The 22,801-nt window shown below is 41.5% G+C and overlaps 1 protein-coding gene across 9 annotated transcripts in view; it reads right to left on the reverse strand.

The window, feature by feature from the left end:
- Positions 1-62: 62 nt before the first annotated feature.
- The window catches only part of GLT8D2 (glycosyltransferase 8 domain containing 2), a 75,752-nt gene continuing 53,013 nt past the window's right edge, over positions 63-22,801 (reverse strand). For 5 of the 9 annotated variants that reach the window (XM_017895310.1, XM_017895309.1, XM_017895307.1 and 2 more), the window contains 7 exons: positions 14,590-14,761; positions 9,819-9,936; positions 7,859-7,943; positions 7,144-7,256; positions 4,760-4,926; positions 3,825-3,937; positions 73-657 (listed from right to left, as the gene is read on the reverse strand). In XM_017895310.1, the coding sequence (XP_017750799.1) occupies positions 488-657; positions 3,825-3,937; positions 4,760-4,926; positions 7,144-7,256; positions 7,859-7,943; positions 9,819-9,936; positions 14,590-14,761 (938 nt within the window). In that variant the 3' untranslated portion in view covers positions 73-487. Of the gene's footprint in view, positions 658-2,726; positions 2,848-3,824; positions 3,938-4,759; positions 4,927-7,143; positions 7,257-7,858; positions 7,944-9,818; positions 9,937-14,589; positions 14,762-22,801 lie in introns of all 9 variants that reach the window. The other 4 variants (XM_017895313.1, XM_017895314.1, XR_001889778.1 and 1 more) reach the window with 3 other exon arrangements.

Raw genomic sequence — 22,801 nt, forward strand, 5'->3', positions numbered from 1 at the left:
CAGTTTACCTTCTATTATATTTAAACAGTAGAAAATTGATAATAACATGAAAATAAAAAAAATCATAAAAAAAACAATGGTTAATTATTTTTATTTTCAGACATCCATATTTTTGTAATAGTTTTATAAAAGGAAAGATTGGCAACCTGTTAAAAGATCTACATGTGAAAATACATTTAGAAGTTTTAAAATTTGTGGATATAATTGTTATTCAGAATTAAGCAGATTGATTACTGGTATCTAGATGGGTCTGTTCCTTTATGTTTTTCAGTCACATAATCTCGATTTCCATAGTTAACACATGTACTTAAAGAAGTTAATCAATGCCTATATGGTCCAAGGTATAATTTGCACACAGTAGTTTTTGGTTTTTATATGGTGGCTCATATGGATCAAAGGTAATGTTCATAAAGAACACTGTTATAGTTGGCTGCAAAGAGACAATTCCACATTTCTAGACAGGGAATATTTTAAGGGTAGAGTTATATCAGCTATGGTGATTGAGTTTAAATATCCCTGCAGGGTCAGGAACAAACCAGCTTTCCCATAAGTCGTTGTGAACACTAGGGAAGTCCCAAGGTTTATGTCTTCCATTCCAGTGGAGTAATTTAGCTTCCTGCAGAAAATGCTCCGAATATCTGGCATCTGGATTCCAGCCTTCATTGTGTTTAGAGAAAAAATAATAGGCTTGTTAGAGAATAACATTTTTGTATTATAAATTGAATACAAGTTCATAGTTTAAAAAAAGGTAAACAAAAGGGTTATACAGTGAATATTCTACCCACCCCATGTCTCCAAATCAACTGTTGTTAGTCTCTTGTGAATCCTTCTAGTAAAGCTATAGCATTGTTTGACCTGTATGCTTGTATATGTATATTTAAAGACAGAATATGAGCATACTGCTACCTCGCCTTTAAAAAAAAATTATTTTATTTCTTTATTTGGACATTGCCTTTTAAAATTACTGTCTTGGGAAACTTTCCACAGCAATACATGTGGATTTACCAAATTATTTTTAGTGACCATATAGAATGATAGATAATTATTTATTGACCAAGTTCCTTATTAAGGACATTTAGATTGTTTCTATCCTATCATTAGCATAAACACAGCAATGAACAGCCCTCTGTGTATGTCTAGTCTATGTGTACAAATATATCTGTAGGATAAAATATTGTAGGTGGAATTGCTGGACTGAAGGGTGTGTGCCTTTCAGTTTTGATAGAGATTGCCACATTGTCCCCGAAGAAGTTGTATTAATTTTCCTCCCACCCAAGAGTTTATAGGGGTTCTTTTTTCTCTGCATTTCACCTCCTTAATGAAAAATGGCAACATTTTCTTTTGAACAGTCTTGTCTTCGTGTAAAATGTGACTAAGATCTACTTTTTAAACAGCTATCTCCACCTGAATATTACTCCCCTCATAAGTCATCACTTCAAGAGACTATGCATTTACCCTAACAGTGTCATTGCTTAGAATATTTTTTAGAATACCTATTCTAGAACTACATTAAGGTGGTGTGAATGTAAAATTTTAAAAAAACTCTATAGCGTTCAACTTTCTTTCCATGAAAAGGAATTTGATGTATATATTATTTAAACAGCTGAAAGTCCATTGAATTATGAGAGGGTTGATTTGCTAGGGTTATGTTATTCTAGTGTACGATGTTAACAACAACACAACCTGGCTTCTGTTACTAATAAACATAGCTGTAACGGCAGCTGCAGAAGAGGAATTAGTTGTTTGAAGCTATCGCAGCATAATTGGAATAATTATCAATTATCAGAGTATATACAAAGAAAATACTCATTTGGGAAGAGGCACCTTCCCATGAAAAGTCTCTACTAAGGGCATCCTCATCTCTCAGCTTCGTAACTGAAGGGCTATGCAGAACTACCTCAGAGGGGCTTGCAGTTTGGGTGATGAAATTGCTTTTAGCTAAATATATTTTGTAAATTTAAAAAATATTAAGCCTGCCTGTTTAGACCCAAACTTAATGCCCATTAGTGTTATGTTGCCCTTCTACCTCCAGAACACCCTAAAACCTCATTTTCAAATGATTTTGTGATTTACTTTGCACACTATCCCTGATTCCAAAACCTTCAGCACAGATGGAAGCTCTGTTCTACAAAGAAAAATGACATCTTTCCTTTGGGAAGAATATGTCCCTTCCTACTTGTCAGTAAGTTGGATATTTCTCTCTTTTCTTTTTTTTTTTTTTTTTCTTTTCTTTTTTTTTCTTTTGAGATGGAGTCTAGCTCTGTCACCCAGACTGAAGTGCAGTGGCATGATTTCTGCTCACTTCAATCTCTGCCTCCCAGGTTTAGGCTGCTATTCTGCCTCAGCCTCCCGAATAACTGGGATTACAGGCGTGTGCCACCATGCTCAGCTAATTTTTCATATTTTCAGCAGAGATGTGGTTTCACCATGTTGGCCAGGCTGGTCCGACCTCAAGTGATCCACCTGCTTCGGCCTCCCAAAGTACTGGGATTACAGGCATGAGCCATCGTGCCTGGTCTAAGTTGGATGTTTCATAAAATGTAATTCTAAGTCTCTGTCTCAAGATCATAAAATGTTGCAACCTTATTGATCTAAGCTCTGCATAACTGTTCCTACACATTTTTAAAAATAGACCTACTTTGATGGGATCTGCACATGGAAAGGTTGATATTTGACCTAATGTTGAACCCAACATGACTCTAAATCAAATCAGACAGAACACTAACTTCCTTGTGGCACTCTTGTGCATACACATGCTCAGGAAAATGAGAGGATTCTGGTAATAATGCAGAAGCAATCCACAGAATTATCGAGAGCAAACAGGAACTCAGCCTCCACAATTATATCCTTTAAAAAAAAAAAAAAAAAAAAAAAAGATTATGGGACATAACACCTTGCAGGGTGGTTGTGAGAAATTAGAAATAATATTCACCTTCCTTAACAGAACCTAGTCCAGTTCTTAGCAATGTAATGGACAGTTGGTAAATGTAAGTCCATATCCATTGCCTCCAATTCTAAAATAATCCCCAAAGGTCTGAAAAGAAAAGGTTTTTTAATAACTTCTTTGGCAGTAAAACCTAGATCCTACTCAGCACCACATTACCTTTTTAAAATCCAAACCCTTTCTAAACTTCTAAACAGGTCTGGCCCAGGGGTTTTGGATAAGGGATGGTGGCATGTGTTAGAGTGGATGTGAATGTGTCCTCTATGCTAGGCTCTACGCTAAGCCATTTATATGTATTCAGTAACTTACCCAAAATCATAGTTGGGATTCCAATTCATACTCTAAACCCTACACTTGTGTAGTGAATGAAAGACTTAAGGAACTCACAGAGAACAGAGTCAACTGCTTTTTAAAGGATAAATTTTAATGGCAGCTTTCTGAATTCATCCTAAGCCATTATGCTAATTTATTTGGTTTTGTCCACTGTAAGTTACTGCAAGAGAAAGTAAAAGTGTGGCTTGACAGTTCCATAAAGTTTTGAAGTTTTGACAGTGCAAGTGTTNTGGAGGCCGAGGTGGGCAGATCACCTGAGGTCAGGAGTTTGAGACCAGCCTAGCCAACATGTTGAAACCCCATCAGTACTAAAAATACAAAAATTAGCCGGGCGTAGTGGCACGCGCCTGTAATCCCAGCTACTCAAGATGCTGAGGCCGGTGAATTGCTTGCACCCGGGAAGCGGAGGTTCCAGCGAGCCAAGATTATGCCATTGCACTCCAGCCTGGGTGGCAGAGCGAGACTCTGTCTCAAAAAAAAAAAAAAAAAAAAAAAAAAAAAAAAAAGGACATTTGCGTTTTCTAAATCGTTTTTCTAAAATACTTACCCAGGTGCCTTATGTGCCACAGGGGGTTAATTGTGGAGTACTTCCCATGGAACACAATCAGCATTGGGGAGGTGGCCACCCCTCCTCCCAGGGAGCTGCTATAGAGGTTTTCCCTAAGAAATGAAATAGAAAAACAACATTTGGCCTGGAGGCCCCACAAACTCAGATAAAGTCGAATCTAATATTGTAAATGATGTAAGACATTCTTCCACTATGTACTAAGACTTACGGCCTTTCATTCTCCCCCAACTTCCATTTTGAAAATTGTCAAACATACACAAAATAGTAAAATACCATGAACTCCAATATACATCACCTAGACTAACAGTATTAATATTTTGCCATTTTAACCCCCAAGGTTTTACATAGTAGTCACAGGAGATCAAATTCGAATCCTACATTATTTAGAATAACTTTACTTGCAAATTCAAGGTTATGATGGTATTAAAATATCCAGATGCACAAGACTGCTAGGCAATACAATGATGTGATAATCGTGTTTGTATTAGAGTTATTTTTATCGTCTCTATTTTAAAACTCTGATAATAAAAAATTATAAATTTTAAAAAACCTTAAAAAGCAAAGTTGATTTTATATAATAATCCTTAATAAGAATCTATGTTGGAAGGGGAAACTCAACTAAGATAAATGAAGATTGTTGGGTGGAAAAGATTCAAGTCACATTTTTCAATGGCTTACTAGGAAAATGTATAATCAGGGACTCCTCACTCCACAGGATCTTGATTCCTCTGATTTATATCTTTTGAGGAAAGATTTTCATTGACTGCCCCCTTTCTTTCTTAACATTGCCTCTGTAAGAAAATCTGACCTCAGATGACTGTGAAATATTTCTAACCCTTGAACTACGCGTGGAAAATTAACTGAATGATTTTGTTTCCAAGCATGGAAAAAATGGTAGAGAAGTCTTCACGTACTCCACATTCTTTTGCATCCATTTCTCCAATTGCTTGGTGATGCGCTGGTGCTTCCATTCTGTCATGTTGGCAACAATCACACCAGGATTGAAAGAGCAGGTGCTGGGGCTAATGCCGAGGTCCTTGATGGCCTTCTTCCGGTAGTCCAGATAGCCCATGTATGTATTCTGTAAGGGAACAGGATGTGCATGCTTTTGACCAGTGAATCTTTTGTTTCTGGAAAATGATCATTTTCTTGAAACCTTTGTGCAGTATCTCTGGGTTTCCTCCTGTGTCACTGGCCACTTGGTAGTTTGTTGTTTTTGTTTGTTTTGCTGGTTTCCCTCATTTCTCCAACCTCTAAATGCTGAATGCCCTAGGTCTGAGTGCAGCACTAGTGCCTTTCTCTAGCAATAACTCCATAAACAGCCTTGTCCAGTCTCATGGCTCTAAATGTCACCCATCTGACAGCCCTGACCTCTCCTCTGGACTTCCAACTCCTGCTACATCTGCCATCCAAACGTCTCCTTTCAGATGCTTAGTAAGGCAGCTCCAACTTATATCCCAAAATTGACCCCAATCCTATCCCAAACCTGCTTCCCTGCATCTGCCCCACCTCAGTCAGTGGCAACAACTCTATCCTTCTAGTTACTTGGGCAAAAAACCCGGGGTCATTAGGTCCTCCTTGACTCCTTTTTTCTCACTCTCTTCTCATCCAAATCTTTCAGCAAATCCTGTTGGTCCCATCTTCAAAATGTCGGAAGCCAACCACTTCTCTTGCCACTACTGCTACCTTCCTGTTCAGGCCATACTTGTCACTCACTGGATTTCTGCAAGTTCTTCCTAACCAGTATCCTTGCTTCCACTATTTTCCACACCACTCTGTCTCTAGGTCACTCATCTCCTCTAAGCTCCTCCAATAGCTTCCCATCTCATTCACAGAAGCAGCCAGAGTTCCTAAAATGGCCTGTCATACCCTGTATCATCTGACCCTCCAATACCTCTCCAACTCCTGTTATTCTCCTCTTGATCCCTCAGCAACAGCGACCACCTTTAATGAACCAGACTCACCCCTGCCTCAATGTCTTTACACTTCTTCTTCCCACTTCCTGGAGGGTTTCCCCCCTAACCACCTGCACAAGTGGTTCCCTCGATTCTTTCAAGTTTAGATTCAAACAGCACAATCTCAGTGGAGCCTTCCCTGATTACCGTATTTAAAATACAGCCCTGCCTCCACCCCAGTCCTCTGTTAAATATTTTGTTTACTGTCTGTCTGTTCCCACTAGAATGTGAAACACACAAAATCAAGAGTTTTCATTTTGGTCACTGTATTACTAGCACCTAAAACAGTGTCATGCACAGAGTAAGCACTCAATAAGTAGTTTTTGAATGAATGTAGTATGGGGCAGGACATACACATTCTTTCACCCATCTAGACTGTCATCATCTATAATTCCTTAATGTGATGCTCTCAAACCTCACACAGGAGTCATGGAAATACTTGAGTACTTTCTATGCACCAAGTCCTTTTCTAAGAACTTTACATGTACTACCTCATTACTCTCATCTAATAGCTTTGTATGTACTAACTAATCCTCACAATAACTACAAGGGAAGTACTAGTATTACCTCTGTTTGACAAATGAGGTAGAAACAACTGGCTAAGTAAATTGCCTGAGGTCATAAAACTGCCAAGTGATAGTGCCAAGATTTTGACAAAATCGAATCTGGTCGCAGAGCCTATGCTTTGAAGTGCCTTAAAATGCCACACACATAAAATTATTTGCTAGAAGCTTTTTTGAAAAACAGCATTCAACTCTTAATAACACCTCTTATTTCAAAGCTACCCCTTCGGTTTCAGCATTGCATGTAGGTTCAACTTTCCTCAGTTCCATCAGAGTAAGGAGATCTTTACCCTTAACAAAATCAATATTTTCTTCTACTGGAAGGGGGCTAAAAACGATGGTCAAAACTCTGAAAATAGAACCAATGGTTCAGCAAGTCTCTTTAACAGAAAACATCATCTCTGACAGAGAGCATGGTGATGAGCCACCTAGGTAACAATGATCATTTCTGGAGCTTTTATTTCATGCTGGACACTTGGACATCATGTTATTTCATTATTGCTCACAAAGACACAACAAAGTAGACATGATTGTTCCCATATTTCAGGTAAGGAAGGTGGGACTTCGCAGGGTTAAAGTAAGTCACTCCAGAGTTGGTAAGGCATGGAGCTGAGATATGACCCAAAGTCCCAGACCCCTGTACTGTTCCGCCTCCCAGCAGTCCAGACTGGCCCATAAGGATTTCAAGATGGAGGTTACACTCATTTTGAGTTGCAGAGCGGGGAGAAGGGGCCAGAGTTGTAGGGTGAAGGGAGGACTTCCGAGACAGCATATGCCCACCTGAAGTCCCACGAGTCTGTTTATATCCTGAGCAGAGGGCAAATCGCAGTCATCTGAAAAAGCCGCTGCATGGCCCAGGGCCAAGGTGGTGTCATAAAGTTCTTGGATATCACCTGAATTTAGAAACACCAGCAATGAAAACATTATAGCATTTGTTTTCGGGCTAGATAGAGCCTTAGAGCTTAAACAGTTCTTGCTTTTGCTATGGGAGAAGAGTATTGGATCCCTGATTTCAAGTGGCTTGACAATTTATTTAGTAAGAGTCGTGCCTACAGATTTAGAAAGCCACTTAATGATGAGCTCAAATTGGCACTGATCTAATTTCTTTATTTCTGTTGCTCAGTAGGTACCACACCAATGCGTATCCTGTTTGTAGTGGAAGAGACAGAGCACAACATTTAAACACCAAAACTTAGCTCACTCCTAAGACTGTCATCTGTGACACTTCATTTCCATACATTATAGGGATATAGGGAAAGGAAAGGCTACCAAGCTATTTATTGCAGGTTTTGACAATCAGAGTCAAACTGGATTGTTTCGGTAAGTATCAACCCGTTTCCAAAATACTTCCACATTTACAACAATACTGTACTCACAACTTAAATAAGCAGTCAAAACTCACTGAGCAATTAGCTATTTGAAAAATGAAGAGAGACAGTTATTCTACTTATCAGCTGCTTCTTTTCCAAGTGTTCTTGGCAGTTAGCGAGAGTACCTTGTACAATTACATCATCGTCCAAATAGATGACTTTCTCGTGTTGGTGGATAAGTAGAGGGAGATAAAATCGAACAAAATTCAGCTGTTAAAACAACAAAAGAAATGATGGTGGGGGAGAGGCATATGGCTTAGTGTCTTCTGGGGGTACTGGAGAGTCGGCTTTGACCATGGCCTCCGCTCAGCTCCAGGTTTGGAGCGGAATGAAACAGGAGCTAGCAAGATGTCTCATCTGAGCTTCCCAGTGCCCAACTTATCTGAGGCCTGGGGCTGAAGCCAGCGCTGGCGGATCAGCCGATCTCCTAGATCCAAACCCCCTAGTGCTGAGGCTGTTGCTACTTTCATCTCTGTGAACTGCTGCAGTGGGAGTCACAGAGGCTCCTTAGTCAATCTTTTACGGCACAAATCACCTGCCTTTCTCTACATGCAGTAATGTTGATAATTGTCAATTAAATCAGCCTTAAATATACACACACACACACACACACACACACACACACACACACACACACACAGACACGTGTCATCCCAACAGCAAGCTCAACCTTTTAGCTCCTTGAACCAGAAAAAGGAGCAGTATGACCTGTGTGTAGGAACTTCGAAGTTTCATTACTGACAACATTGCTTAATCTGAAGTCTTAGCTTGTACTCTGACAATATCTGGAACTGGGGAGAGACCATATCATGGACAGAGGTCTCAGAATTAAGTAAATTTTCAGGGATGAATTTAAGTAACAATCATATGTAGAAGGTGGCCGCAGTTTCTGTAAAACTGCTATCAAAAACACCACTCTTTTCTTTTTTTCTTTTTTGAGACAGGGTCTCACTCTGTTGCCCAGGCTGAAGTGCAGTGGCATGATCACAGCTCACTACAGCCTCGAACTCCCAGGCTCAAACAATCCTCCCACCTCAGCCTCCTGAGTAGGTAGCTAGGACTACAGGGGTATGCCATCATGCCTAGCTAATTTTTAAAAAAAAATTTTTTTTTTTGAGACAGAGTCTCACTTTGTCGCCTAGGCTGGAGTGCAGTGGCATGATCTCGGCTCACTGCGACCTCTGCCTCCCGGGTTCAAGCAATTCTCCTGTCTCAGCCTCCTGAGTAGCTGTGACTACAGGTTCTTGCCACCACACCCAGCTAATTTTTGTATTTTTAGTAGAGACAGAGTTTCACTATGTTGGCCAGGCTGGTCTTGAACTCCTGACCTCGTGATTCGCCTGCCTCAGCCTGCCAAAGTGTTGGGATTACAGGCGTGAGCAACCATGCTTGGTCACTAAATAAAACTTTTAAAGTATAAATGGGGTCTCAATATGTTGCCCAATCTGGTCTCAAACTTCTGAGCTCAAGCAATCCTTCCCACTCAGACTCCCAAAGTGCTGGGATTACAAGCACGAGCCAGCGCGTCCGGCCAAAAACACCACTTGTTATGCAAGAGAGGGTCCCTTTGGTAAGAACTCTTGTGGTAAAATACCTTAAGATTCCCAACGCTAGGAAAAGAGTTGGTGTCTCCTGAATATATTATCTTAGTCAGTACTAGGAAGTATATACTCCATCATGCTACTGTTTTTTCTTAGTTGTCGGATACTCAGAGGCAGATTTAACGTACAATCATAGTTAAATATCCCAACAGCTGGTGGGTTTGGAATACTTTTTCCTGGCCTCAGCTACCTCGCCCTCCTCCAGCTCCCACCCCCACAGACATATTCACACCTGTAAATGCATTCTACATTTTTTTTAACGCTTCATTTCTTCTTTAATAAACTTCATTGTGCTTCTATAAACCATCTTACATCCTTTCTGTAGCAGCTGGCTTATAAATTATACATAAGCAGAGTTTGGCGGAGATCAACACCACAAGGCTTCAAAAATAATATTCCACATGCATCCCGGTGACTAGCACTCCTTTACTCAACATAGGTCTCACCAAGGACTGTCCCCAGCACCTGTGTGCTCCCTACTTACGGGCTGGAGCAATTCAGGCCTCGATGAGTCTGGTCTGATCTTCCCTTTGAGGACCATCGGGTTGAATTCCACGATTTTGAAGTTTATTTCTCTCAGTTTGGAATGTTCAATCCATTTTCTAAAAAGATGACCAAAAACCCTCTAGTATACCCTTCAATTCTTTCCTCCGTTTGCCTATTGCCCCAGGGTCAATCTGTTGCCTCCCTAGAAAGTTAAAATTAAAATGTGTGTAAATTTAGTAGAGTTTAGTCCAATAAATCCTTCTGACTTTTATCCCCATCTGGTGTGACTTTAAATCTTTTTTTCCCCTCAATCACGTAACTCTTTCTGCAAAGGAAATGAAGCAAAATAGTAATAACCAAATGTCTCCCCAGATCCAAATAATTTCCCCAGGAAACAGGAAGAATGAAAAGTGTTCTTTCTTATAAAGCAGCATCTGTGATTGCTGGTACTGTCTTCGCCATGTGGTAACAGCTCTGAAATGTTGTGAAACAGGACATTCTGAACCCTCAACTTTGATCGAAGTCATTTTTACTCTGTGGTTTCGACTCCAAGGCTGATTTGAATTTACCTTTGTCTCTTTGATTTGGTCCCTTGATCTTCCCCATCTGTCTTCATTCCCCATCTCTTCCCCCTCCCTCTCCCCTTCTGTTTTCTTGGTCTTGCAGAATTTTTGTCTTGTATCCAATTCATAATGAGATTCTTGGTAGAAATAATCTCAAAATAAAATGTCCAATGACTAAAGTCACCTAGGGTAGTATTTGTTGTTGACTAAAAATCAACAAAAGAATTAAATGTGAACAAAATTTAGATCTGCAAAATCTGAAAAAATAATTGGTCATATCAATTAAAAAAAGATAGACTAACAGAAAAATAGGCAAGAGACCTGAACACTTACTTCCAAATGGTTACAAAGTGTGTGGGAAAAGTGTTCAATGACATTAGAAATAAGGAAACCTCAAATTTCTAGATAGCACTGGACACTAATCAAAATGGCAAACTTAAAAAGACTGATTATACTGTTAGTGAGAACATGCTGGATGTTACATGAGTGTGTTTACTTTGTGATGATCCAGTAAACTGCACACTGGATTTATACAGTTTTCTGTTTTGGGATTCTACTTCAATGAAAAAATCTTTAAAATATGTAAAAGGGGGCAGGGAGTAGACTGGACAGCAAGAACTGGGAAACAGCCACTGGCCAAAGTCAGAAAGTCATGAGGCTCATGCCTTTTGCTAAGGACAAACCCTTCCCCAGAAACCTTATACATGCCATCCTTTTGGATTTAGTTATCTAGTTTTCATACCCATGGATAGTTAATGGACTGTTAACAACAGGCTAAGTGAATGATGAGCAATAATATGATAAGGAGAGTGAGAAATGAGACAGAAAACCAGAAAGCATACACAACACATCAAAACCCAGGGCAGCCAAGGGCCATTTAGATTACAGGAAAACACCTTACAGATCTCAGTACCTCCTGATGGCACCACTACAAAAACATTTAATTATAAAAGCAGTATGTAAATATATTCTCCTTTTGAATGATCAAATAATACTGAAACACCCTGAATTTCCCTTCATCAGCACCCTCCCGATTCCTCCGTCCTCCCAAGAGATAGTCAGTGTTAACAATTTGATAGCTTTCCAGTTCTTTTTCTTCACAGAAACACATGTTCATGTACACACTTATAGTTAGGGGTTTTGAATTTCATAAAGTAGATCATACTATACGAGTTATACTGCAACTAGCTTTTTCCACTTAACAATATGCCTTGGGAATCTCCTATGTCTGTTTAGACAGAGTGCCTTCTTTTTTTAACATCTGGATCATATTTCACAGTTCATTTAAATATTCTTCCATTGGTGGACATTTCAGCACTTTGAAATGTTTTCACTAGTTCACATAATGCTGAAACTAGCATTGTTGTACACATATTTTGGTAATATGTGCTAGAATTTTTGTAGTACAGATTCCTGGAAGAGGAAACGGCATGTGAGTCAAATTATATATGCATACAACCTTTTGATAGATATTGCCGTATTGACCTTGCCAAATGCTTTACCAACTTAGAAAATGCACATTGTATAAATAAGGAATAAGCATGTCCACTTGCCTGCACTGGGTACTGTTGTTCTGTTTAATTTTTGCCAACCTGATGAGTGAAGAATTATGTCACTGAAGTGACATATATGTTTTCATTTTTATTTTCATTTTCAACAATGCAAAAATGTTTCAATTCACATTTTCGTATTAATAACATAGGAAAACTTTATTTATTATTTTTTATTTTTGGAGATGCAGTCTCACTCTGTCACCCAGGCTGGAGTGCAGTGGCTCAGCTGATCTCAGTGAGCCTGGAGCCACTGGAGTGCAGTGGCTCAGCTGATCTCAACTGAGTTCAATGATCTCAGCTCACTGCAACCTCCACCTCCTGGGTTTAAGCCATTCTCCGGCCTCAGCCTCCCCAGTAACTGGGATTACAGGCAAGTGCCAATATGTCCAGCAAATTTGTATTTTTAATAAAGACGGGGTTTCGCCATGTTGGCCTGGCTAGTCTCAAATTCTTTTTTTTTTTTTTTTTTTTTTTTTTGAGATGGCAGTCTGCTCTGCCGCCGCCAGGCTGGAGTGCAGTGGGCCGGTCTCCTCGCTCATGAGGCTCGCCTTCGGGGTTCAAGCCATTTTCTCTGTTTCAGCCTCCCGAGTAGGCTAGTCATCTCAAAATTCTTGACCTCAGGTGATCTGCGACCGCCTTGGCCTCCCAAGAGTACTAGGTTACAGGAGTGAGCCACTGCGCCTAGCACCTTATGTTGATTATTTTACTAGCTGAAAACAAGGTCTCACTCTGTTGCCCAGGTGGAGTTAAGTTGGCATGCAATCTTATCTGCGACAGTAGCTCAAACTCCTTGAGCTCCGAGGGATTCTCCCACCTTCAGCCTCCATGAAGCTAATATACCCACCCTCGGCGTAATTTCTAAAATTCTTCGGTAGAGACAGAGGTCTTGCTACTTGGTTTGCCCAGCTGCTCTCGGAGCCTGACCCAAGTCGTCTTTTCCTTGGCCTCCCAAGAGTATTGGAAATATAAGAGTAAAGCCATCTCACCCAGCTAAAATACCTTTTTCAGCGGTTTATTGGCCTTTGTATGTTTTTCTCTGTGAATTGTCTGCGTTATATTCTGTGCCCATTTTTGTAACTATGTTTTTTAAACATTTTATTTTTTAAATTTTTGTAACAATTCTGTATTTTGGATTAGTAATTCTTTGTTATAATAGATGTTAAAAATTACTTTGGTCCTGGTCCAGCAGAGCGATCGGGCTCAAAGTGCCTGTTACATCGCCAGCACTTTGAAGGCGAGGGCGGACTGTGGATCACCGAGGTCAGGAGATCGGACCATTCCCTGGCAACCATGGTGAAACGCCGCGTTTCCACCAAAATACAAAAAAATTGGCGGGTGTAACTGGCGGGCGCCCTGTAAGTCCAGACTACTCGTGGAGGCTGCAGGCAGAAAACCCGCGCACATCCGTGCTGACACCCGCCCGCGCCGAGGCGGAGCTTGCAGGTGCAGCTCCCCCACCCACCCTGCCACTCAGCCCTCGCGCCCCTCCCCCCCCGCCCGACCTTCTTCACGGACAAAAACAACAAACAAACCCACAAAAATTCTCGTCCTCCTTATTGTATGACTCGCCCCCTCTCCCTCTCGTATTTTTCATCATTGTAAAGTTTTTCAGTGTATTGCAGTCAACATTGTCGCTCTCTTGCTTCGATGATTTCTGGGCCTCGAGAGACATACTCCATTACAAATTTACAATTATCTTTCTTTTTTTATTGTTTAAACTCTTTTAATTTTCTGTTTGTCTTCTTAAGATCCAAAATAAAGGAAATCTATTTTAAGGCAGAAACTATAAGGGAAAGTAGAGGCCAGCGTGTGGGGTGGTTACACTGTAATCCCAGATATTTTGGGAGTATGGAGGAGGAGGTTGCTTGAACCCAGGACTTTTCAAGATCAACCTTAGGCAAACAAGCTTCCACAAAAAATTAAAAAATAAGAACTGGGCTGTGGTAGCAATGACCTGTAGTCCAGCTACTTGGGAGGTGGAAACAGAAGGACTGCTTGAGCCACAGGAGGGTCAAGGCTGCAGTGAGCTTGACTTGCACACTCCATTCAGTCTGGGCCAAGCAAGATCCTATAAGAAAGAAAAGAAAAGCGAAACAGGAAAGGGAAAGGAAAGGAGGGAAGGAAGAAGAAGAGAAAGAAAGAGAGAGAAAAGAAGGAAAGAAGAAAGAGAGAGGAAAGAAGGAAGAAGGAAGGAAGGAAGGAAGAAAAGAAAGAAAACCGCCACCCCACAGGGCCCCGGTCCGCCGGGGCCCCCCCCCCCCCCCGACAAGAGAAAGAAAAAGACACGCACGACTCCCGCGGCCCAAGCACCACCCGAAATGAGCAGACACCCCCGGCCGCACCCCGCAAGGACAGGAAGGAAGGACAGGCGCGGCGCTTGCGGCCCACAGGACCCGCACCCGGCGCACGGAAAGGATAAGAAGGAAGGAAGGCAAAGCTGAGGGGAGGGAAGGGACCGGGAAGGAAGGAGGGACAAGGAAGGAAGGAGGAAGGATCAGGACAGGAAACGGACAGGAAGGAAGGAAGGAAAGGAAGGAAAGGGAAAGAAAGAAAGAAAGACTGAAAGATGAAGAAGAAGAAGGAGAGTGAGGTGAGGAGTGGGGGGAGGGAGGAAGGAAACAGAAAGTGCCGAAGTCTGCAAGACACAACTTACCGTATTCGAGTCAGAGTATTCCGGAGTCCCACTACATAGAACAAGATGTTGGCGTCAGTGTTGCTGTAGATGCTATTAATGGCAGCCATAGTGGCACCCATCCTCCCTGCTGCAGCACAAATCACCACAGGAATCTCTTCTTCCAGTTCTTCAGGAGTCTCAGATTCATCATCTGGAAACATCAAAATTGGTGTCTTGGAACATGAAAGAATTTCACAGTAGAGCCAGTTTAATGCATCTTCCACACTCCTGGGGGAAGATGGCATAGTGTGGAAGAGGCTGCTGATTGTTCTCCAATATCTAGTCGTTCTGTCTTCCCTTAGAAAAGAACTTTGGAATTTTAGCTGGCACATAGCCAACCACAAAGACTGGTTTACCAGACTCCCGTGCAGCTCTATATGATTGAGTTCTGACCAATGGGATGCTAGTAATGTGTGCCACTGCTGGGTCTACCCTTCAAAGGAATGCTCACCTACCCCCTTGCCTTTCCCCTTTCCCATTGGGTGGACTGTTGATATGATGGCAGGAGTTAGAGTAGCCAGCTTACACTACAAGATGGAAGCTACTTGTTGAGGTCACCGAAACTATAATATAGACGGGATCTTGATCTGGATAACTGTGGAACTGATACATCAGACTTATACTTGAGAGAAGAAATAAACTTCTATTTTGTTTATGTCACTATTGAAACCATACTCCCAAAGAGTTAAAGAAACCAATGACTAATACAAATTCTTGAGTTTGCAGAATGATAGATTAGAACAAAAAAAATTGCTGAAATGATGAAACTCTCTCTCCTTCTGAGATTAAGAAACTGGCTGAAATCAGTTGGAGCCAATCTGGTCAACTGAAGTTTGTTCAGAACAAGCTTGCTGATGTCACAGCTTGGATTTCCGCCCCGTGTTTCATACTAACTCCTCCCAGATTTGCACATGAGACCCATGAGGTAGCATGAAGAGATAACTGTGCATGCCCCAGGACTTTTTAGACCTCCTCTTCCCTTCCATCAATCACCTACTAATCCCAGAATCCACCCCTGAGCCTTTTCTAATAAAATTACTGCCTTAAAAGCTCCTGTCTCCTTGTTAGTCGATTTACAAGAAAAAGCTTTGCTTTTCTCAGAACCCGGGGTCATAGTGTTGGATTCTAGCACATCAGACAGCGAGTCCTTTTGATCATAACACAAAATCTATTATTTTGGAGCTATCTTACAGGAGCCAATTGGTTAGCCTAAAACACACACACAGTTAAAAAACATAGAAAGAACTGAAAAGCCTCATTTGTCCAACAGTCCTCAGCTCTTCCCTGCATCAGAATATTTACTTTGCCTACACTGCTATAAGATACTCGTGATTTTCCCTCTCCTATCCCCACTCTAGTCAAGTTTCTCAAACGTTGACAGCAAGAGGAAGGAGGTAAAGGAAAGAGCATGAGTAATGCACAAGATAAATAATTTTTCTTTTGAGCCTGGCTATGCTATAAAATACCAAAGCCATAACATCATACTTTACAGTCACAATACAACTTTCAGCCATGGAGAAGAATAATGATCCATAAGTAGAGTATCCAGTATCCACTATAAAGTACTCATCTGATTTTTACTTAAAGCTCTCTGTGTGTGTGTGTGTGTGTGTGTGTGTGTGTGTGTGTGTGTGTCTCCACCCCCTTTCTCCCCCTGCCCCTTCTCTTTCCAGATCCTTTTTGGAAAACCTCTATCCCTGAGGTCCAGGGTAGTTCTAGCTGATATTTCATTCAATAAACATTTCTTGAAACTAACTACCAGGTACTATGTTTTGTGTAATTTAAGACACGTTGAATGGCCTCCTCTTTCCCCTTCTACATCTTTTCTACCAGCTAGCTACTGCATCTGAAATTTCCACCGCTAAAATAATTTTGTTTTCGCAATATATATACTGACATGAGAGAATGCTCATAAAACACTGTTAAGGAGGAAAAGAATACAAAATTCTCTCTAGTATTTGATCACAATTTGATACATACATATTTGCAAATGGACCTATGTCTATTTATGGAGTTAGGAGTGATTTTGATTTTATTTATATTTCTTATACTTTCCAAAGTGACTAAAGTAACCATGATATGGTACGGCTCTGTGTCCTCACCCAGATCTCATCTTGAATTGTACCCCCATAATTCCCACATGTTGTGGGAGGGACCAAGTGGGAGATAATGTGAATCATGGGGGTGCTTTTCCCTATACTGTTCTCATGGTAGTGAGTAAGTGTTATGAGATCTGATAGTTTTATCAGGGATTTCTGCTTTTGCATCTCTCACTTTCTCTTGCTGCTGCCATGTTAGAAGTGCCTTTCACCTCCTGCCATGATTCTGAGGCCTCTCCAGTCATGTGGCACTGTAAGTCCTATTAAAACTCTTTTTCTTCTCAGTCTCAGGTATGTCTTTATCAGCAGCATGAAAACGGACTAATACAGTAAATTGGTACCTGTAGAGTGGGACGTTGCTGAAAAGATATCAACAAATATGGAAGCAACTTTGGAACTGGGTGACAAACAGAGGTTGGAACAGTTTGGAGGGGTCAGAAGAAGACAGGAAAATGTAGGAAAGCTTGGAACTTCCTAGAGACTTGTTGAATGGCTTTGACCAAAAGCCAGTTAGAGACATAGACAATAAGGTCCAGGGTGAGGTGGTCTCAGATGTAGATGAGAAACTTGTTGGGAACTGAAGCAAAGGTGACTTTTGTTATGTTTTAGCAAAGAGACCAGGGGGATTCTGCCCCTGCCCTAGAGATTTGTAGAACTTTGAACTTGAGAGAGAGAATTTAGGATAACTGGTGGAAGAAATTTCTAAGCAGGCATTCCAGTTTTATAAAGTTTTATAAAGGAAGTAGAGCACAAAAGTTCAGAAAATTTGCAGCCTGACGATGTGATAGAAAAAAAACAAAACAAACAATTTTTAAGGAGAAATTCAAGCTGGCTGCAGAAATTTGCATAAGTAACAAGGAGGAAAATGTTAATCCCCAAGACAATGGGGAAAATGTCTCCAGGGCATGTCAGAGGTCTTCACAGCTGCCCCTCCCATCACAGGCCCAGAGGCCTAGGAGAAAATGGTTTTGTGGGCTGGGCCCAGGGTCCTGTGCTGTATGCAGCTTAGGGACTTGGTGCCCTGCAACCCAGCCACTCCAGCCATGGCTGAAAGGGACCAACATAGAACTTGGGCTGTGGCCTCAGAAGGTGCAAGCCCCAAGCGTTGGCAGCTTCCACATGGTGTTGAGCCTCTGAGTGCACAGAAGTAAAAAAATGGGGTTTGGGAACCTCCACCTACATTTCAGAAGATGTATGGAAATGTCTGGATGCCCATGCAGAAGTTTGCTGCAGGGGCGGGGGCCTCATGGAGAACCTCTGCTAGGGTAGTACAGAGGAAATGTGGGGTAAGAGCCCTCACACAGAGTCCCTACTGGGGCACTGCCTAGTGGAGCTGTGAGAAGAGGGCCACCATCCTCCAGATCCCAGAATGGTAGATCCACTGACAGCTTGCACTGTTGCTGGAAAAGCTACAGCCACTCAATGCCAGCCTGTGAGAGCAGCTGGGAGGGAGGCTGTATCCTGCAAAGCCACAGGGTAGAGCTGCCCAAGACCATGGGAACCCACCTCTTGCATCAGCATGACCTGGATGTGAGACCTAGAGCCAAAGGAGATTATTTTGGAGCTTTGAAATTTGACTGCCCTGCTGGATTTTGTACAAGCATGGGGCCTGTAACCTCTTTGTTTTGGCCAATTTTTCCCGTTTGGAATGGCTGTATTTACCAAATACCTGTACCCTGACTGTATCTAGGAAGAGGAAGTAACCAGCTTGCTTTTGATTTTACAGGCTCATAGGCAGAAGGAACTTGTCTCAGATGAGACTTTGGATTGTGAAGTTTTGAGTTAATGCTGAAATGAGTTAAGACTTTGGAGGACTGTTAGGAAGGCATGATTGGTTTTGAAATGTGAGGACATGAGATTTTGAGGGACCAGGGGCGGAATGATACAGTTTGGCTCTGTGTCCCCACCCAAATCTCATCTTGAATTGTACTCCCATATTTCCCACATGTTGTGGGAGGGACCCAGTGGGAGATAATGTGAATCATGGGGGTGGTTTCTCCCATACTGTTCTCATGGTATTGAATAAATGTCATGAGATCTCATGGTTTTATAGGGAATTTCCACTTTTGCATCTCTCACTTTTTTCTGCTGCTGCCATGTAAGAAGTGCCTTTTGCCTCCCACTTGATTCTGAGGCCTCCCCAGTCATGTGGAACTGAAAGTCCGGTTAAACCTCTTTTTTCCCTCAGTCTTAGGTATGTCTTTATTAGCAGCATGAAAACAGACTAATACAAACCATGAGTTATTTTCATAAACAAACCCAAAAGAAAGTTTCTTAAGGATTATTCCTTTTGGACTAAGTTATAATGTTATGGAGGTATCATGTGACATGTTACCTGCTGCCCGTGAAGTGATCTGCTAAAAATGCGAATTTGTCTATGTTTCTTCATTGCTGGAAAGTTCCTCATTGGTTCCTAAAAGGTAAAGCCACATTTCTTCGCCTGGCACACAAGGCCCCTTATGATCTAGCCCCTGCTCACTTTTCCAGCCTCACCTCCTTCTATTTTAGCAACACAAAACTCCTCGTGGTTCCCTGAACACTACTCTTATCTTAGTGCCTTTGCACATGATGTTCCCAATGCCTGGAATGTTTTCAATATCCTTTTCTGCATGGCTAACCCTTACATAGTCATTTCAAATGCAGTATCAACATCAGATCCTCTGGGAAGCCTTTAACAGCTCCCTACACAAATTAACACACATCTTCTCTATGCTGTGGCCTTGCCTATGGTTGAATTTATTAATTGCATTGGAATTTATTTGGTTGCATGTCTTCCCTCTTTCTCCTATTATACTAGGAGCTCTGTGAGGACGGGTATCTTGTTCATCTCTGTATCCTCTGCAGCTGTCCTAGTGCCTGGCACATAGTAGATTCTCAATACAATCTGAACAGATGAGTGAATATTAGATATCTCTATTTGAGCACTTGCCACAATGCACTGGAAGAATCTATTTATGTGTCTGTCTCCTCCACTAAACTATAAGCTCATTATACTATCCCCACTGAGTCTGGCACTTTGGAAGTGCTTAATGAAAGTTTGCTGGAATGAACTAAATGGAATTGATGAATGAGCTTCAGAAAACAGGGCCCTTGAGGAATAAGAGGGAAGGGTCAAAAAGCTGGGGCTGTGCCTGGCTGCCAGACTCAGGCAGAGGCCTTCATCAGACAGTGGGAAGCAGAAGGTAAAAGGAAAGTGTCCTCATAAAAGAGGGGACACTCCAGAAGAAGGTCAAACATTGAGTGTCCAGCTCTGCTGCCAACACATGACACTGCCACGCTCCTTAGGGGCCTCTGCCAGATAGAGACACTGAGCACTAACCTAAGGCAAAAATGCTGCTCTCTGCCAAAAAGTTTGCCCTGGACAGAAAGAAGGACAAATGCACACTGGAGAAATGTGGCAGAAAGGCTTATCAACTGTACCTTCGTCATCAATGCTCCATCCTTGCAGTTTCTTTAGGAATTATCTGCTCCACTATTCGGATTCATTGTACCAACTGGTGCCTGAGCCAAAGCATTAAAAGGTTGGCTATAGGAAACTATTTTGTGCCTAACAAAAATAGTAAACATCACAATGCTGGCAAAATGGAATAGAAATGATACTGCCTTCGTCCATTCCATAAGCAGCTCTGATCAAGCCACGCCTATTCCTAGAAGAAAGGAAATCCGCTCTCCTAATGCCATGACTCAGAATTCATTTCCAATAAGGATTGTTTTAGCCAAGTGTATCAGCTTACCTCTCCCCAAGTGGGACAGCTGTGAGTGACCAGCACACTAATCACAAGAAAAGTATTGGGAGATTACATGCAATGTCACAATGGAGATATTACAGAGAATGCTGCCATGTTTTACTTGAACATAGGACTTCACAGGACCTCTGGACATTAACTTAGAACACTAGTTCTTTGAATTAATGTTTTTTTAAATTATAAAAAGTAATATGCAATTATTGAAAAAATTTCAGCCCAAAGAGAAGAGTATTTGGTAAATTGTGACTGTTTTCTGCAGACCTCTCACTCCCACTCCGAAAGTAGACCTCTGCTTTATAACAATATATAACACAACCAGTGTGGTGTGTGCCACCTAAACCCTTCTTCATGGTAATACTAAAGCATATATACCTGGGCCAGGCGCAGTGGCTCACACCTGCAATCCCAGCACTTTGGGAGGCTGATGTGGGCAGATCATCTGAGGTCAGGTGTTTGAGACCAGCCTGACCAACATGGAGAAACCCCATCTCTCCTAAAAATACAAAATTAGCCAGGCATGGTGGCACATACCTTTAATCCCAGCTACTTGGGAGACTGAGGCAAGAGAATCACTTGAACCTGGAGGCGGAGGTTGTGGTGAGCCAAGATGGCACCATTACACTCCAGCCTGGGCAACAAGAGTGAAACTCTGTCTCAAAAAAAAAAGAATATATACCTTAAACACTTATTATTTAAAAGCCAAAATGGAATCATTTTTCAGTCTCTTCTGCAACTTCCTTTTCCCACCTAACATACCACAAGCATTCTTCCATGCCAACACTACATTCGTTTGAATGGTATTTTATAACATCGATTTTTAAAAATTTTAACACGGAATGGATAAACATGTGATAACGGATCCTTTCATGTGGTCCAAATGCTTTGTTTCTCTGTACAGGTCTGATTAGTCAGTCAGGATGTGCATTTCTTTCGAGCTGTTTTAACAACTGTTTTAAACCCTATCCACTTCCTTCCCTGAAGAAGGGAGTCTGTGGTGGGATTAGCTGAGCGAATGTGTTGGTTTATGAGCAGGGATTGAAGCGTGAAGAGTGGAGTCAGTTCAGACGACATTCGTCTTTATGTGACTTCCTTCTCTCTCTCTCTTTTAGAACAGCTTATTGAGGTATACATACTGCTATGGACTGAATTGTGTCCTCCAGAGTCCATTTGTTAACATCTTAGCTCCCAGCATCTCAGGATGTCAGTGCACTTGGAGACAGAGCCTTTAAAGAGGCAATTAAGTTAAAATGAAGTCATTTGGTAGGCCTTATCCCAGTAAGACTGGTGTCTTGATAAGAGGAGGAAAAGAGGAGAATCACGCTGAGGGTCACAACCAGGAGTGCAGCACAGAGAAAAGGCCACGTGAGGACACAGCAAGAAGGCGGCCATCTGCACGCCAAGGAGAGAGACCTCAGGAGAAACCAAACCAGCTCGCACCTTGATCCTGGACTTAGAGCCTCCAGAACCAGAGAAAATACGTGTCTATGGTCTAGCCACCTAGTCGGTGCTATTTTGTTATGGTAGCCCAAGCAAACGAATACAGATTTTTTTCAATTTACCCATTGTAAGTGTACAGTTCAATGGTGTTTAGTAAATTTATTGCACAACCATCACCACGATCCAGCTTTAGAAAGTTCCATTGAGCTGGCTGGTCTGCAGTCAATCCATTCCCACTCCCAGCTCTAGGCAACCACTGATCTGCTCTGTGTCTCCATAGATTTTCCCTTTCTAGAAATTTCATACAGATGGACTCATACAATATATGGTCTTTTGGGTCTGACTTCTTTTATTTAGCATAATTTTTTTTCAGGTTCATCCATATTGCAGCTTGTATCAGTCATTTGTTCCTTTTTACTGCTGAAAAGTATTTCATTGTGTGGGATGAATTACATTTTTTGCATTCCTCACTAGTTGATGTACATGTGAATTGTTTCCAGTTTGGGGCTACCATGAATGATGCCCTAAGAGCTTTTGTATATATGTCTTTGTGTGAAAATCATTCTCTTTGCAGATTCTATGTTCATTTAGATCAGATTATACATGTTTTAATTATTTTAAATGAATTTTAAATTACAAAATATAATCAGAAAGAAATGCCAGCTTCCTGGGAATAGGGATGTTGTTTTGTTCACTGCTGTGTTTCCAGTCCCTAAGTGTCTGGCTGAAAAAAAAAACAAACTGTGAAATAAATGTATGTAACACACCAAGTAACTATATTCAGAGTCTCACTCTGTCATCCAAGCAGGAGTGCAGTGGCACTATCAGGGCTCACTGCTGCTTAGACCTCCTAGGCTCAAGTAATGCTCTCATTCCAGCCTCCCAAGTAGCTGGGACTATAGGCATGCC

The sequence above is a fragment of the Rhinopithecus bieti genome, unplaced genomic scaffold (assembly GCF_001698545.2).
Source record: "Rhinopithecus bieti isolate Rb0 unplaced genomic scaffold, ASM169854v2 scaffold_24306, whole genome shotgun sequence".
NCBI lineage: Eukaryota > Metazoa > Chordata > Mammalia > Primates > Cercopithecidae > Rhinopithecus > Rhinopithecus bieti.